At 45.3% G+C, this 18,499-nt stretch overlaps 1 protein-coding gene across 2 annotated transcripts in view; it reads right to left on the reverse strand.

Moving 5' to 3' along the window:
* GREP1 (glycine rich extracellular protein 1) overlaps positions 1–5,363 on the reverse strand; it is a 42,621-nt gene extending 37,258 nt beyond the window's left edge. For both annotated transcript variants that reach the window (XM_061588445.1, XM_061588444.1), the window contains exon 1: positions 5,261–5,363. In XM_061588445.1, coding sequence (XP_061444429.1) covers positions 5,261–5,330 — 70 coding nt within the window. In that variant the 5' untranslated portion in view covers positions 5,331–5,363. The remainder of the gene's footprint in view (positions 1–5,260) is intronic.
* Between the last annotated feature and the right edge of the window lie 13,136 nt (positions 5,364–18,499).

Consider the following 18,499-nt stretch of genomic DNA (forward strand, 5'->3'; position numbering starts at 1 on the left):
TGCAGGACTTCAAACTCCTGCTCCTGTCAGTTTTGGTTCTCTTCATTTCTCATTTCTCCAGTCTTAAGTTCAGTTCTCCACGTTTCTGCAGCAATTTTTTTAAAAAATCCCTACGAAAATTCATCAGCATTTTAGTGTGAATTTCTCCTAATAAACAGTTTTGTGTGCAGTTTTGACTAATGGGACACATTTTTGCAAGATGTTTTCCCTAATATAATGCTCTTCTGCGTGTTATTCCTCAAACATTGTAACATTTCCTCACAGGGGAGTTGCCCCAGCCCCCTGATCAGTTTGGTTGCCCTTATCTGCACCTTCTCCAGCTGTACAATATTCTTTCTGAGATGCGGCAGCCAGAAATGTACAAAATATTCCAAGGGAGGTCATGCTATAGATTTGTATAAAGGTATTATGACATTGGCAGCTTTATCCCTAATACTGTATAGAATTCGCCTTTTCCACAGCTCCTGCACTGCTGTTTCAAAATTGCTTTTGGATGTTTCTCCTGGCTTATTGCATTTGTTGCTGCTATATCAAACTTTTAAAAACAAACAAACCCTGCTTTCTTAATATATTGCTGCATTTTGTTTGGTTTCATTGCAAAGATTGTCAGTTTTTAAAAACACATACACACACTGATTTTGTGAGCCTACAGAAGCTGTCTTGAATGCTCATTAGGCAGAGAGGTAGCATAGAAAACATTTAAACAAAGTTAGGATGCTTCCAAGTGAATGTTTATTATTGTGCCATTGTTGTTGCTCATGCATGAGAGTTTGGCTGTATTTGCACTATACATTTAAAGCAGCATCATACCATTTTGAACAATCACATCTTCTCTGAAAGAATACTGGGAATTGTAGTTTGTGAAGGGTGCTGAAAGTTACTAGAAGTCCTACTACTCTCTTCACAGAGCTACAATTCTCACAGTGGTTTAACAGTCAATCCCTCTTCCCAAGGAACTCTGGAAATTATAGCTCTGTAAGGGACCGCTTACCATGAAAACCCTATTCATAGGGTCGCCATAAGTCGGGATCGACTTGAAGGCAGTCCATGATGATGAAGGGGAGAGTTGTGGTAATACTAGTCACTTCAAAAACAGCCAGAATCATTTTTCTGGCTGTGTTTTGAAGTGACTCTCAGACTGTTCAGGACCGCCCACAGCACAGTGTTGAGCCAGTCACTGTCTCTGCCTGAGGCTACAGCAAAGCTACATCTGGAGTGGCAAAGGGTTGATCTACCAATCAGTTGCAAAATCTGCCTGAAGATTAATTTAAAAACATGCATTCGAGGTGATCTGACCAGGTTTTATAATAAAAAGGGGTGGAGTTTGACTAGCGTCGTGTGCCCTGTTTTCAGAAAAGAGAGGTGGAGACGCACTGGAACCGGCATACAAGTAAATGTGTCTCTACCCAAAATCTACATCTGTTGTGTATTTTTTGCCTCTGAAGAGCGCTTCTTGAGGACCTGGTTTCATTCTGAAAATAAATGCTCATTGCATATTACCGTGCATTACCATGCAGTGAGTCCATGAGAAACACAGGTGTAGGCAGTACAGGCAATGGTGGTGGTGGTGATGGATTCCACACCTGCCCAATGATGTTAGGGGTGGGTGTGTATCAAGATTGCAGTGACCATTTTCTCCTTCATCCGCCTGGGGCATGCACAGGGAGGAAAAGGTGCAGACAACCTAATCAAGGGGAGGGGTTTCAAATGTGTATCAAGTAATCACATCCACCCTTGTGGGTGACAGGATCTAATCAATCTAGAGTGAAAGCAGCATGTTGTGGATGAGCATGAATGATCCTGCATTTAGGAAAACGACATGTTTGTGCTGCGTGGGTTAGTGTTTACATAGCCCAAGGTACAAATATACAAAGATGTGAGACTTTAGGATATTGTCTATGTTGTTCTTGCATTTCACTGGTATATGTGCCCCTTTGAGTAAGTCAAGTATGGGATTGCTCTATTAGACTTTCAGTCAGGAGACTTGGGTTTTTTAATCTTATGCAAAACAACTTTCTGTTCGAGTGTTTTAGCAAAGTCAAAAGCATGCTCGCTTCTTTCTGGTCTTTCAGTGGCTTCTAATAAAGGTATTAAGTATCCTGCTGTGATTTATAGATTCCACCAATGGACCAACACAGCGACCTGGAGTTTTTGGCAATGTACTTCACAGCCAATGTAGATTTTACATTCATGCAGCAGGAGGCTAAATTTATCAGAAACCCAGCTTCAGGAGTGTGTGCGTGTGTGTGCGTGTACCAAAAAAAAAGAGCAGATGGGAAAACACTCCAGAAATTTTGCTCTCCAGTTGCTCCAATCTAGAAATAAAACCCAGCAATCTTACATTCTTAGAACTTATAACCAACCCTGACCAACGGTAAATGTTATTTAGTTTGGATGCACAAGTAGATTTTGTCCAAGAAAAATGCTTTCCCCTGTTCATGTTGAAAATCTCAGTAGGTCATGTGATTTGTAAATTTGCAGCAACTGAAAGATCAATGAGGATTTCAGAACTCTGAGTAAGCCATCTTTCCCTTACTTACATGCTGTATAACCTGTCCATTAGCCCCCTAGCCCAGCCTTTGCCAACCTGGTGCCCTCCAGATGTTTTGCACTACCATTTCCATCAGTACCAGCCAGCATGGCCATGCTAGCTAAGGCTGATGGGAACTGTAGTCTGAAACATCTGGAAGGCACCAGGCTTGCAAGGGCTGCCCTAGCCCCTTTGTGTACATCCTTCTGTCCCTGCCTTTTGGGACCCTCAGTGGCAGTGTGGGAGTAATAAAGTTTCACTTCCAGCAGGTGAGTGCAAACTCAGTGGTAAATGAGTGCTACTCTTCTTCACTGTAAATTATGTAGGACCTGCATACTCCATACCACCTCTCACTGTCAGTCCTTATAGCCTTCATTTAAAAAAATGCATAACATTAATTTTCATCTTCCCCAACATAGAGTTTACCAACATCACATCATTGATGTGAGAGCCAGCATGGGGTAGTGGTTAGAGTGTTGGACTAAGACAGGAAAGGGGAACTTCAGGCCCGGGGCAAATGTGGTCCTATGGGCCTCTCTGTTTGGGCCTTGGGACTCTTCCCAGGCCACAAACCCCTCCCTAGCCGCACCTCTCTCCGCAGGCCACACTCCATGCTGGTCTTGCTTCTCATTCTCCTTGAGTGTTTTTACCTGGCTGGAATGTCTCCTTGAATTCTAAGTATGACTCTTGTTTTCCTGGATGGAGGAATGAGAGGGTTGTGTGCAGAAACTAGGCTAATGAAGGTAAAATTTACATTTGTTGCACCACCAATTTTTGTCTCTGGCCCCACCCAACACTGGCATGTGGCCCCCAGAAGGTTGTCTAAAAGAGAATGTGGCCCTCAGGTTGAAAAAGGTTCCCCTTCCCTGGACTAAGGCCTGGCAGACCAGAGCTCAAATCCTCACTCAGCCATGAAGCTTGGTGGGTGACTTTGGGCCTGTCACCATCCTTCAGTCTACCATATCATACAGGGTTGTTGTGAAATGTGGAGGGGGGAAACCATGTATGTCACCTTGAGCTTCTTGGAGGAAAGGAAAGGTGGGATATAAATGTAATTATAATAATACAAACCATTACAGTGGATAGAAGAAATCAACAACAGACAAAATCATTACAAACTAACAGCACATTCCTGTACCCATTTACCTGGGAGCAAGCCTCATTGAACTTTCTGGGACTTTTGAGTAGACATGCATGGGCTTTCAGTATAAGTGGTCACAAGCTACCCAACAATTCAGAAAAGAAGGAAAACAATATTCTGATTCTGTTCAATTGGAGTAGCCTAATTATCCCAACCAATCTTTCCAAAATGATGTATGGATGGGCTGGCAGTTGTATTGCATATCTGTTAGAGTTTACATAAGATAGGAATGAGGAACCTATGCCCTCCACATGGTGCCGGACTACATCTTCCATTATACCTGAGCCCTGGCCATTGGCTGTACTGGCTGGGATTGACGGGAGTTGGAGTCCAACAACATCCAGAGGGCCAAACGTTTTCTATCTGTACCATAAGTGAAATAGGAAACTCATGTCCTGCTTGACCAAATTCTTTTGCAGCCTTGATTGACATGTGCGCAATTCCATTAAAAACGATCCTGATAGAGCATTGCTGAGATGACTTCCAATGTGGCGCAAGTTCCTGCTGTTAAAAATGTGAACTACTCTTTCTGTAGGACATCCTTGTTTTGACCTTCACAAATAGTGAACAAGGAAAGTTTTGCATCAAATGGCACTTGCTGATCACATGTACTGTACACAATATTTCCCCATAAGCCTGTGACCAATAAGCAGCCATAACTTTTACAAGACCACCACATGCAAGAGTGACCCCTTTAAAGAGAAGCTCCTCTAACAGTATTGTTATGTTTTGTTCCTTGGACATCTTTGGAAACTGCCCTGGAAACTTATGATGAATAAATGCTTTATAGTCTCTAGACTCAAATCCTCATTCATATAATGTCTCAGCTTAATTTACTTCACAGGGAGGATAAAAATGGACAAGCTTTCCTTGGAGGACAGGAGGGATGACGTTGTTTTAAAATAGCTTGTTTGCCCATACAACATCTTTATGAGGTGGGTCACAGTTCCTATTTTACAAATAGGAAACTGAGGTTGGGGATAGATTTGAATTCAGCACTCCCAAATCCAACATTCTTCCATTGGATAATTTTGCTAATATGATGGAGTCTCCATTGGGTTTGATACCATTTGTGAAGGAGTTTAAAGATGTTTTCCCCCGTGTGGGCAGGCACGGATTTGAATGGCTTCTTCAGCCATATGCCAGATCGAGCTGATGTAGGGATTGCACAGGCCAAATCTTTCTCCCAAACATTTCTAAGACCCTCTGAAGAGCTGTATGTTTTGGAGATTAAAACAGTCTGAACTGCTGAAACTATGGCCTTACACACAAGAGAGTTATTTTAAGGAGCTTTGTGTAGTATTAGCTGCTCACTTGATTACTGAGCAATAGCTTGGTTAGATAGAAAATATTTTATGAATTTGTAGCTGTGATGCTAAGGTTTTCTGAAGCCTTTCTCAGATTAAATCAAAGTTTTATCTAGTCCAGCATGCAGCAACACTCAGCCCCCACCATGTATTATTTTCCTCATAGGAAAGTTGTTCTATCTCTCTAGTAAGACCTCAAGAACAAAGTTCTCTTTTTCTGACTATTCTCTATATACACAGGTCTTGCTTGTCCCCTTTTTCAACTCTATCGCCCAGACTTACCTCCTCCCTGCAGGCTGCCCCCGACCAGGCACAAGAGCAGAAGCGAAGTGCAAAGGTTCAACTTGGCCATTGCAAAGTGCCTGTAGTACCGTCTCAGAGTCACTGGGTGCCACACAGGGCTTGGATGGGGGGGCAACCCCTTATATCCCCTGCTTATGTCCCACCCACCTCCCACCTTCTCTCTTCATTGGGTGTCTAGTGTACATTCTCTTTTACTGTAACCAATGGGCTCTGGGGAGAACTCCAGGACAGGGGTATGAAGCACAGGCACCCTAACATACTGCTACTCAAGCAGTCTTGTTGTATACTTCTGTTTGCATCCACACATCCACTTTTGCTGCTAATGCTATCAGACACTTCATCTCTGTACCTGCAGAGCTGCCCCCATGATACATAAATACCATGCTTATGAAGCATTCTACACAACAGTTACAGTGTAGTGTTTAGGCTGCTTTTAATTGCTGTTTCATTGTTATTCTATGATTGCATTTCTCTGCTGCTGTTATGTTTTATTCTTTAGGAATCTTATAAACTGCCCTAGAAACTTATACTGAAGAATTCTCTCTCTCCCTATACACATACACACACTCACTTTGCAATCTCTAGATTCAAGTCCCCACTCAGCCATGAAGTTCCATGCATGACCTTGGACCAGTCATACAATATCTCAGCCTAACCTGCCTCACGGGATTGTTGTGAAGATAAAAATGGGAAAAGAATAACTTTCCTTGGAGGAAAGGAGGGATAAAAATGTCATAAAACAGTATGTTTTCCCATACAATGTCCTATTCACAGTCCCTATTTTACAGACAGGAAACTGAGATTGAGAGGTGAATTTGAACACCACTGTCCCAGATCCAACACTCCACCTATTGGAAATGGACACAGTTGTGAATGCTGGAGCATATGCACAATCAGGATCCAGCAACTACCATCATTTTTTACAAATGTTATTAATTATACTCTGTTGTCCTTCCTCCAAAGATTTTCTGAATAGCTTATGTCAGGTCTCCCATTACAGGGCCAGACCTGCTTACATTCAGAACAGCTGGACTTGCTAATCTCAAATGTTTGGGAGCAAGCAGTGATCACCTTACCTTTTAACTTTAAAACACATTTAACACACAATGGAAGCAGAGAGCTTCTCCCAAAGAATCCTGGGAACTGTGGAAACTCCCTAACCAAAATGTCTACTCCAGATACAAAGGGCAGAGCAGGACAGCTTCCAGAATCAAGGCTGGCATCAGCACCCAGCATGTTCAGGCAGCTGCAGGGCCCCCAGCTCCCTGGCAGGGGTCATGCTGATGGCAGCATTGGGCTCCTTGTGCAGGCAGCTGGATCTGCCTGGAATTTTATTAATTCACAATGCCCCCTGACATAGCATTGCTCCAGTCTCCAGGGCACTGTGGGAAATAAGAGCCATTTAGATTTTCCACAATGCCCCGGAGTGGCATTACATTGGGGGGAGTATCATTATAATGGTGGGAGGGTCACAGCCACTCACCGCAGACTGCAGCCAAGTCTGCTTGCGGGAGTTGGGAAGGTAGCTGATGTCAGAGGACGTCTGCCTGACAGCACTTTGCCCAAGATCCCCAGAAACCCAGATTCAAACCTGAGCAGGATCCAGGGCTGGCCCAAGTCATTTTGCTGCCTGAGGCACATACATAATCCTTCTTCATGTACACAGGGTAGGGACGGGAAAGAAATTTGATTCAGTTCACATTTACACGTGAACCAGCCTAATTCACACTTTCTGAAGCAATGCACACATTGAAACAGCCATCTGTGGAAATTCACCCTAATCCGCATTTTGGAAGGCAGTTCTTCAGCCAAGTAATGTGCACAAGAATGCATATGTTAGGATAAAGCAGTGGCAGCTGGTGGCTCCATGTCAGTGGAGCAATGGAATCCGCTCTGGGTTTTAGTTCAAACTTTCAAGCGGCTGAAGGATCTTGGACAGCTCCTTGAAAGTTTGGACTAAAACCCAGAGAGGATTCACTGCCCCACTGACATGGAGCCACCAGCTGCCATTGGGGTAAAGTGTGCATAAAACTGCATATATATTAGAGGCAACAGCATACAAAATGTGGTATATTAGGGGAACTGCCTTTGCATAAATGTGCATATTAGGCAAGACTGCATACAAAACTATATATATTAGGAGAAATTTGCAGTAAAATGCTGATTAATTTGCATGAGGACATTTTTTTATTGTAAAATGATGTGGAAACTAAACTTAAGATTGTAAAAAATGAGAAACCGAAATGGGCAGATTCATCCATCTCTTTCAGAAGGTGACCAAACTGGTGGCCAAATCATACTTCAACACTGACACTGCGATAGTGGTCGGCAGGGTAGCTGAATGGGTATAGGGCAGGCCACATGGTGCACACAGTTCTTGCCACTGCTTCTAGCCCCTTCCTGGCATCTTCTGCCTGAGCCGTCTGGTTCCTCTGCCTAGTAGCCAGGCCAGCCCTGCCAGGATCTTCCCTTAAAGCTGCCACATCTTTGTCTGGCAGGGCTCCTGTGCAGCAATAGGACAGGCTGAAGGTTCAGTTTTCCCTTGGCCCTCTGCACCTCCATGCTGGAGAAAGTTGCACCTGTTGAATGTCTGTTTGTCAGGCAGTTCTTAAAGGCACAGAGCCTATGTTCATTATTTTACCGGGGGGGGGGGGGAGAGAGAGCAAACACTCTCTGCTCTTTCCACTTCAAAGCTGCTCTGTAGAGTCACTTCCAAAATCTGCTATACTTGCCAAGATAAACACTGGTTGGCTTCCATCCCTGAGCTTATAACATACCCGCCTGGATGTTTGATAAACTTTTGCATCCAGCCAGCTGTGTAACATTTCCCCTCCCAGCTCTTTCCCTCGTCCAACCATGTTTAAACTGTCTGGATGCTGTGACAGCTGTTAATCATGGGGTTTGTTGCCAGCTCTTGTTTGCGAAGGTGCCTCAAACTCTCATGCTGAAGGATCAGACTTCGGAGGAATGTTTAGCATGGCTTAACCAGTGGCCAGCTAGTTTTGAGAGACCAGTCCAATCCTCAGATCCCTTTCTGTTGGTTCTACTAGCCATGAACTCAACCCCCCATCTATGATATAGGGATAATAATACTGGCCTACCCTACAGGGCTGTGGTGTGGATTACTGAGACAGCAGTACATGAATGGCTCTGGAAAGACTTGAAATAAGCTGTATAAGTGCTCTTTTGATTTTGAGATTCAGCCAGAAAAGCAGCACCCTGGGCTAGGCCTCCTGCTCAGTGTGCGTTTCTGCTCTTTTTGGTTCTTTGCAGTAAACTTGGGCTGTGACCCGTCGAGCATCCTGGCACAGCTTTTACCACCACCACCCCTAATAAACATGACCTCCCTATTGATTCTGGGGCCAGCACACCCACACATCACCTTTTCCTGTCGTCATGGCTTTTGAGAAACTCATTAACATTCTTGGTCTGTGAGCATCAAGGGCAGCCTCCTGGGGACTTGATCCAAAGGGTCTTGATGCATGCAAGGGTGTGCGGGGAGAAACAGTTGCCCTCAGAGTGGGGTGTTTTACAACAAACACAGACAGCACGGTGTGGGTGGAGGGGAGGTTGGCTGGGTGTATGAACACAACTTGTCTTGTCCCTCCACCCTCCACAATGTTTTAAGTGCTAGAGGTGACTGTCTGGGCTCGATGCTCAGTAGGCATAAATGTGGAGGTGGAAAAGAAGGAATGGAGAAAGATAGGAAATTATTCCCACTCTGCTCCTATATTCAGCAAGGCTGTGTTGTGGGAAAGGCAAACTGGGAAAAAATTACAAGGTTGGGCCACTTGTAATCTACAGTAGGTAGATTAGATTTTATGGCAAAGGATATGGCAAAGTTGTGTGATCCCCCTTGGTGGTTCTGATCTGCAAGGAAGGTTGCTAGATTCACAGTCAGAGAGCAGCTTTTACTACTTAACTCCCAGATGTGGTGGGAGAGACGAGGCAGCCTTAAAGGAAGGACCATCACTCAGAAGGAAGCTTTGCATTGAGAAAGTCCTGTGTGCGAGCTAGGGTGGGGAAAGGGCCCTGCCTGAAACCGCTCTTGACCCATTGCAGGCAATGCTATGGTAGATGAACTGTGTATCTGACTCCGGATAAGGCCATTTCCTAAATTCCTTCTGCCCATTCCTCACCCTTGTTTTCAAAACAGAGAGTATTCCAAGGGGAAAAGACTCTGCTCCTCCCGGATCCATCATGCGAGCTGAGACCTTTTTTCAAGGTGATCTTGGGCTGCCTGGCTGATTCATTGTGCTGCTGTTTGCTTTGCAGGTTGATGATTTGTCTTTATTTCAGTTGGTCTTATTCATTTAAGAAGCTTTTTTAATCTTTCTGCGCTACTTTGAAACATTAAAAACAAACAAAACCAAGCAAGCATTTCATCACATACTAATTGAGGGACAACTGGAAGACAACAGTTCGTTCCAGAGGTGACCATGCTTTGGAATGAGGGGTCAGAGTCATAAGAGCTCTGTTGGACCCACAAAACAAGAAAGGGAGAGGGCCCACTTTGGGGAGTATCTGGTACCTCCGTCTCGCTGAATTTCAATGCCGCTTTTAAATTAGTTATGGACGTAGGGGCATAGCGTAGGGATCAGGGACTTGCCTTGCATGTGGTAGGCCCCTGGTTCAATTCTGGCATCTCTAGCAAAAACATATCTCAAGAAATAGGGCAGGGCAGACCTCCATACAAGGCCCTGGAGAGCCATCACCAGCCAAAGTAGACAGCATTGGGTAAGGTGGACTAACTCAGCATGAGGCAGCTTCCTATGTAATTTGCTCCAATAATTCCAGTGGGATAAACACACAACTTTCCCTAGCCAGGGCAAAATAACTCTACTTTTTCCTCTCTGCTGTCCCTCGCTGTTTAGCAATTAACTTCCTTTCTTCTTGTAAATGTCTATAAACGATTACTTAGCATTAAAATACAAAACCAAAAGACAGTATAATACCAACGGAAATGCATCAAGGCAACTTACAGTATATACTCCACCCATCTCTCTTTCTTTCTTGAGTGAAACTGATTAGGGCACCCTTTGCCTGCAGTTTGGTGTAGTCAGTTTTACAACTGCTGACTGTAGGAGATAGGCAAACAACTCCAATGAAGAATTATCAGGATAAAAATTCAACACTCTGTTCCTCACACTGTAGCAAGGCTCTTGCAGCCTCCACCACTCTGCATAGCTGTCAAGCTACCAATACTGAATCCTAGCTAGTACCTTGGTAGCACTGTGAGGGATGTGGCTCTTGATGTGCTACAGAAATTGGAGCACTAGTGCAGTATAGTGGTTAGAGAATGTCAGATTAGAACCAGGGAGGTCCATATTCAAATCCCCATGTAGTCATGAAGCCGAGTGGTTATACAGGGTTTTTCTACAATAAAATTGAGGTGGAGGGTGGACCGTAAATGCTGCCTTGAGCTCCTTGGAGGGAAGGTGGGATAGAAATGTAATCAATTTGTGTTTTGTCTAATTAGTGTTTAAAGTGATTGCCATAATAGCAAGATTCAAATGCTTCACCAACAGACCTTGGTCAATATGCCTTTCTTCAGAATTTACTATGTCTTAGCCTTAAAGCCTGGCACAAGAAATATCTTAATTTGTTTTGCTAATTTTGTTCCTCCTGCTAGCCATCTCCACTGTGATTTGCAATGATATTTTACTCCAGTTCCCAACTCTCATTTGTTTTCTTGTTTGTCTTCACTGGTGAGAATCATCTCTGATTTTGCATATCTCCCTGTGGAAAAGTCATCTGCTCATGGGTCTGAAATCCAGCCTGTTGGTTCCTTCTGTTTTTTCCTCCTAGCGGTTTTTGCCTGTTCCTGTTTTTGTTGCCACTGGTAGTAATTTATCTTACTTAAAATACCTCTGCTCCCTGACTCAAATCTGAGGTGTCTCCAGGACATGTATGAAAGACAGGTCATTCTAGAAGGGAAAATTTCCACGTTCTAGAGGTGCCAGGAACCACAATAAATCCATTTATAGTTCATCTGGTTAATCTGAGAAGGAGCGGAACGGAAAGGTACAGCAAGGCTGGCATGCAGCCAGAAGGTGAGCTAAAGGAGAAGGGACTTTTCACCCCCCATGAACGTGTATGTGTATTACGCCGAGAACTAAGAAGGGGTGTAGGTTAGGGCTGTAAGCAAAAAGGAGCAAAGACTTGGAAGCCAGCACCGCTCCCACACGAGGGGAGCTGTAGCTCTGTGGTCGAGCATTTGCCTTGCGTGGAAAAGGTCCTGGGTTCAGTCCCAGGTATCTCAAGATAGGCCTGCCTGAAACCCTAGAGAGCCACAGCCAGTCACTGGAGACCGTACTGAGCTAGGTGGATCATTGGTCTGACTCGGCATAGGACAGCTTCCTATGGTCATGGGGAAAAGCCATGGTTCAGAAGATGAGCATCTGCTTTGCATGCAGGAGATCCCAGGCCCAGTCCCTGGCATCTCCAGATAGGACTGGAAGAAACCTCTTCCTGAAGCTCTGGAGAGCCGCTGCCGGTCAGCGTAGACAATACAGAGCTATATGGACCAGTGGTCTGACTTGGTATAAGGCGGCTTCCTGTGTTCCAGTGTTCCACTTTATTGTGGACTCAGCATTGCTCAGCATGCAAGTTCTCAGCGTCCATCATCCTCATCAAAATGCCATCCCATATATCCTCTCCCACCCTCGCCCCCATTTAATCCAGATTTAACGTTTTTGCCAGTTTTTTCACTTGTTGGATTTTTGCAGAAACAGTGCATCTGGATTAAGTGGGGAAATAATACGAGATGACATTTTGATGAGGATGGTGTGGTGCGGACTTGCATGGATGAGCAGCGCCGAGTCCCCAATAAAGTGCTGTGTGGAAGCACCCAGGAACTCCTGGGTCCTTGGGGAGGTGGTAAAAAAAATGCATCCTTAGCATTTATATGGGGCTTTAGAGTCTTCACCTCGTACACATTATCTCAATAAACCTTGGCACAACCCTGTATGATAGGCCAATATGATTGTCCCCTGTTGCATGCCACCCCAGTCTCTGAGGGGTGCGAGACTTTCAGGGTTTCCTGCGCTTATATAGGGTTTGGTCTCCTTGGAAAGAAGGCCAGCGGAGACTGTAGTGTCTTGCAGGATATAGGGTTTTAATTTACACATATTCACAATCTGAGCATAAGATGGAGGGGTTCTCAGCATTAACAGTTATCAGACCTTGCTCCCCAAGGCCCATAGCTTTGGGGGTCCAGACACAAAGGACAGGCCTCTCTCTGTGTCTTTTCAGCTTCACCCCAAGACGAGACTAAAAACAGAAGCCTCTCTTTGGCTCCAGGATGGGGGGTAGGGAGGAGGGCTTCTCTCCAGAAAGAGTTCCAATAGCAACAGGTTCTCTCTGTGCTATGTTATTACATATGCTAATAGTGGCCACTTGACAAACTCATTAGCTTACAGGCTAGCTTAACAAAGGAAACTAGTTTGACCAGTGGAGTGTGTTTCTTCCCCTGCAGATCCCAAAACAGAGGCTGGAAAGGGGATCCATAGAAATCATCCATCTCAGCCCACAGTCCCATAACGTCCCCATTTTGCAGAGGAAGCAGCTAAGGCTGGGAGGTTTACTGGCCTAAAGCCACCTGGTCAGTACATGACACTTGAACCCAGGACTTTCTCATTCGCACAGCTCAGTCTCCCATATGAAGGTGATAAACTCCATATATCAGGCCATTGTCATTCTGCAGGGTCACTCACAGGCAGAAAGGTCTTTCCCAGGCCAGTTATCAGTACCAGCCCCTGCCCCCCTCTCTTGCATCACACTGGTGCTCCTTGTCGAGGAAATTAAGATAGTGGCAGCTGTGCCCTCTTTGCCCGCTGCTCCTCTGGTTGGGTGCCAGGCTGAGTACCACTGCCCATCTTTGCCACCCCCAACCACTGCAGCCTACCTTTCCATAAACTTAAAACGGTGGATATGGGTGTTGGCATCAGCCGCGGCACTCACCAGGGAAGTGCTAAGCGGAGCAAGTGCAGCCACTGCCACCATCATCCACCGGCCTGCCTGTTACCCAAGTTGCAGGGACTGAACCTGGGACTTTCTGCACGAAAGCATATCTGTTACTGCTGTGCTCTATGGCTCTCCTCTCACAGCCAGATCTTATGCATATTTACTCAGAAGCACATCTCCTCCAGTTCAGTCGCGCTTGCTCCCAAGCTGCAGCCTCAGCCACTGTGGCTGCCATAAATTGGACCATGCAACGAAAAAGAGAACTCCACATGACCACTAGGTAGTACACTGGGACTGCAATAGAAAGACCTCCTTGGGTAACAAGGTAAGAGCTTATACGAGATGCAGGAGGATGGGCGTGTTCTTGTGTGGACGGTACACAATCGGTGATGACTGTTGATGGAACCTCCCGTTGTTGCTGCTTTGATTACTTTTGTGTGTTTATTCTTTCAGAAACTAAAACAATAAGCAAACAAACTGGATAATAAACTAACCCTTACAAAGCATGCATCCAGCACTTGAAACCTTTCTTCGGTGCAGTCTGCTGTTCTGTACAGGGCTGTTCAAGAAAGCTTCTGAATTGTGGAAGGGCTGGGGGGAAGGGAAGACAACTTGTTTGACCCCTAAAGGATTACTGCCTTCCTGCAGCTCCATCAGACACCAGCCATCCTTATGGTAGCAGAGACTTATACTTCCAAGGGTGGAAGGGTAAACACCCACCATCCATTGCTCAACTGTCTGAAGGTTTTACTCCTCTTCCTGCATTTGAAAGTGTATCTTATAATCGTCAATCTCCTTTGGATATCTCTTTGGACACATGGACTGCCTATATTGATATATATGTTTAAATCAGGGTTGATGAGATATTCTTATTGTTAAAGTGAGTTGATGTGGATTCTTCTTTCTTTTCTTTATGTTGCAATAAAAAATATTTTACAAAAAAGAAAGATAAGCCAGCCATCCCCAGCGGGAAGTTCGAACTGCAGGTACGTTCCTGAGGAGGAATCTAGCAGGTGAGTGCAATGTTTGGAAGTCTGGGGGAGGAAGAGCAGGCCAGGACAAGATGGGGTGGCCAGACATGCACACAAGGTCAAGGGGCAGAAGGAAAGAATGTGGCGTGCCTGTGGCACAGGAAAGTGTCAGGGCTCGCTGAAGCGGGAACAGGCCCTACTAGGGACAGTGCCTGAGAGGGACAAACAGAGCTGGCAGTATGGGGAGCTTTCAGACACAAATGGAGGTTTGTTTATTTGGACAGTAATAGTTAGATTCATATATAATTGGGATTCACACAGAAGCAGCTAAGAAACTTACCAGAGAACCACCCCAAACTGTGTGCAAATGTGTATTGACAGGCTTTCAGCATAAGTATCCGCTGATGGACTGCTCCCAGCAGACTTCTCTGGCATTCTGATGGAAGCCGAGTGGCTCCTATAACCTGATGGAATGGTTAGTGATGACAGTGCTCTGGAGCGCCTCGACATCATGAAACTACACTGGGTGCTCCGGAGCATTATGGGAAATTTAAAATGGCAGCTCGTAGATGTCCACTGCAGAGCGTGTAGGACAGGCATCAGTACCTGTGGGCATTTATTTATTTATTTTATTTATTTCGTTTCATTTCTAGACCGCCCATAGCTAGTAGCTCTCTGGGCGGTGTACAAAACTGGATAAAAATACAATAATATAAAAATCAATGACACATAGCAGCAAGTTAACTAACAAAGTTAAACGTAAAAACATTAAAATGCCTGGGAGTATAGCCAGGTCTTAACCTGGCGCCTAAAAGAAAGTACCGTAGGCGCCAGGCGTATCTCCTCAGGTAAGCTGTTCCAGAGTTCGGGGGCCACCACAGAAAAGGCCCTAGAACTAACAACAGTCCTCCGGGCTTCCTGATGAGTTGGTACCCGGAGGAGGGCCTTAGATACTGAACGAAGTGAACGGGTAGGTTCATAGCGGGAGAGGCATTCCACAACGTATTGCGGTCCCACACCGTATAAGGCTTTATAGGTCAAAACCAGCACCTTGAATCTAGCTCGGAAACAGATGGGTAGCCAGTGCAAGCGGGCCAGGACAGGTGTTATATGCGCAGACTGATAGGTCCTCATCAACAGCCTGGCTGCCGCATTTTGCACTAGCTGGAGTTTCCGAACAGTCTTCAAGGGCAGCCCTACGTAGAGCGCATTACAGTAGTACAATCTAGAAGTTACCACAGCGTGAACAACTGAGGCGAGATCGTCACTGTCCAGATAGGGGCGTAGTTGGGCTACTAGGCAAAGATGGTAAAACGCATTCCGTGCCACCGAGGCCACTTGAGCCTCAAGCGACAAGGAAGGGTCAAAAAGGACCCCCAAACTACGAACCTGTTCCTTCAAGGGGAGTGTAACCCCATCTAGAACAGGATGAACATCCACCATCTGGGCAGGTAAAGGGCTCACCAACAGTGTCTCGGTCTTGTCTGGATTGAGTTTCAGTTTATTAGCTCTCATCCAGTCCATTATCGCGGTCAAGCAACGGTTCAGCAAATCAACAGCCTCACCTGAAGAAGGTGAAAAGGAGAAGTAGAGCTGCGTGTCATCAGCGTACTGATGACAACGCACTCCAAAACTCCTGATGACCACACCCAGAGGCTGCATGTAGATGTTGAAAAGCATGGGGGACAGAACCGACCCCTGAGGGACTCCACAATAGAGAGTCCAGGGTGTCGAGCAATGTTCCCCAAGCACTACCTTCTGGCGACGATCCCCCAAGTAGGAGCAGAGCCACTGCCAAGCAGTGCCCCCAACTCCCAACTCCGCGAGCCTCCCCAGAAGGATACCATGGTCGATGGTATCAAACGCCGCTGAGAGATCAAGGAGAATCAACAGAGTCACACTCCCCCTGTCCCTCTCCCGACAAAGGTCATCATACAGGGTGACCAAGGCTGTTTCAGTGCCAAAACCAGACCTAAAACCGGATTGAAACGGATCCAGATAATCGGTTTCATCCAAAAGCACCTGGAGCTGGCCAGCGACCACCCGCTCCAAGACCTTGCCCAAAAAAGGGACATTAGCCACCGGTCTATAGTTGTTCAAAACATCTGGGTCCAAAGAAGGTTTCTTTAAAAGCGGTCTTATTACTGCCTCCTTGAGACTGCCAGGGACTACTTCCTCTCTCAAGGAGGCGTTTATCACCTCTTTGGCCCAGCCGGTGGTCACAGCCCTGCCGGCCTTCACCAGCCAAGATGGGCAAGGGTCCAGAGCAGACGTGGTCGCCCGCACCATTCCAAGCACCTTGTCCACTTCCTCGAGCTGCACCAACTGAAATTCATCCAACAATGAAGGAGAAGACCGTGTTCTGGACACTTCAATGGAATCAACTGTCATAACATCAGAGTCTAAGTCCCGACGGATGCATGCAATCTTGTCCTGGAAGTGCTCCGCAAATTCGTTGCGGCGGGCTTCCGATGTTTCCTTGGTATCATGAGGGCCAGAATGTAAAAGCCCTCGTACCACCCTAAAAAGCTCCATGCTAGGGTGTGTGCATCACCCATAGTACTTCACACACTGGGGGCACAAATTAGGGAGGAGGAGAGTCCTCTATTTGAAAAGCTATCTAATCCAAGTCCAGTTGGATAAAGAACCACCTGAAGAGAGCATTGGGAGGCTTGAAATTGACCGTCAACAGTTTGCATCTGAATAGCAAACTAAGCAGGCACACAGCAGGTCACCTGATCACAGTCTTCCTGTAGTGAGATATATTGCATTTCTACTTAAATTATAGTAATACTTTCTAAATTTGAATAAACATGCCATTTTACTGAAAATCTGTGTCCTCTTATGTCTTCTGTTTTGGTGATGCATTTCCTTTTTTTTTGGTGATGGATGTGTAAATGGCCACCCTGGAGCACTCTAAAAAGGATCTTAACATATGGAGCGGCCACTCCCAAATGCAATCCACAGTGAAGCCTCTTAAGATCGCAAGGCATCTCCTGTACAAGTATTTTTGTAAAACGCAATTCCACTCAAGAAAGCACATTGTAGGGCATATAACACTATGTTCCTTCATCATAGCAGTTTCTTTGGTACATGTCATTGTTTGTTGAGGGCAGTTAAAATGTGAGTAGTTCCAAAGTCATTCATTTCTACCTAGTCATCGGACTATCACAAAACAAGAGTTTAACAAAAAGAACTACCTATCCATTTGCAAGTAACATAAAACTTGGCACCAGGCTAGGGATGGAGAAGGAAATTTGATTTTATTTGCATTTTAATGAGGAAATTCCTAATATCCAATCTGCAGACCAATGCACAAACCAAAACACAGTCAACCTTCAAAATTCGCATGTCTCTGAATTTTACAATGCAATTCTCCAACCAAAAAATATGTATAAAAATGCATATATTAGGGTGAAGTATGCGTAAAAAGGTTACATTATTGAGAATAACATACATACAAAAATGTATTATATCAGGGGAAATTACTTGCAAAAAGAAGAGAGGCTGTGCAGGTGACATTAGGTCAGTGGAATAATCCAGGTCCATTGTCCAAATAAACACGCTTCTGTTTGTGTTGCTAAATGTGTCCTGATGTTCCATCCTGTGTGGCAAATGGGCACACTATTGCACCTCCCTGCTCCTAATGAATACAATCAGTTACAGACACCACATACACACACATACACCTTGTGCTCCTTCTTGATGGTAATCAGCACAAATTTCCACACTTTTCTATTTGCCTACAGTTGGAAGCTCAGTGTGAACCTGGGGAAGAGCTGAAAGGGGAACGCAACAGATTGAAATCAAATACTAATAGCAAATTTAGTTCTATGAGTGCTGGTTCTTATGTAGCCCAAACACACACCCCTTATGCACAAGATGGTGGTCTTAGAGCAGGCTTGGGGGAACCTCGAGGTTTTCTGGATCCTTCCCCAATCACTCCGATGAGGAGTGAGCATGCTAAGTGTGCATAGAATGACTGGCAGCTGGGGGGTGGGGAATGGAAAAGTGGGTGAGAACAAGAGTAGAATGAAGTGGCTGAAAACCTGAATGGGAGCATTCCATGCTTCAGCATTTTGTTGCACATCCTAATCGTCCTATCAGAATGCAGATAGCAAAAAGTCTTCAATGAACTTCACAGGCTGAGACTGCATCCAGACAAGAAATGGAGGTGATGGGGGAAGATAATGGCTGTGGTTTGGAGGGAATTAGCCTGCCTGTTTATCAGTGGCATTTCTCAAACCTTCTCTGATTAAGAGCCTCAGGGTATTCCTGAACA

This window comes from Rhineura floridana, chromosome 11 (assembly GCF_030035675.1).
Source record: "Rhineura floridana isolate rRhiFlo1 chromosome 11, rRhiFlo1.hap2, whole genome shotgun sequence".
NCBI classification, from domain to species: domain Eukaryota; kingdom Metazoa; phylum Chordata; class Lepidosauria; order Squamata; family Rhineuridae; genus Rhineura; species Rhineura floridana.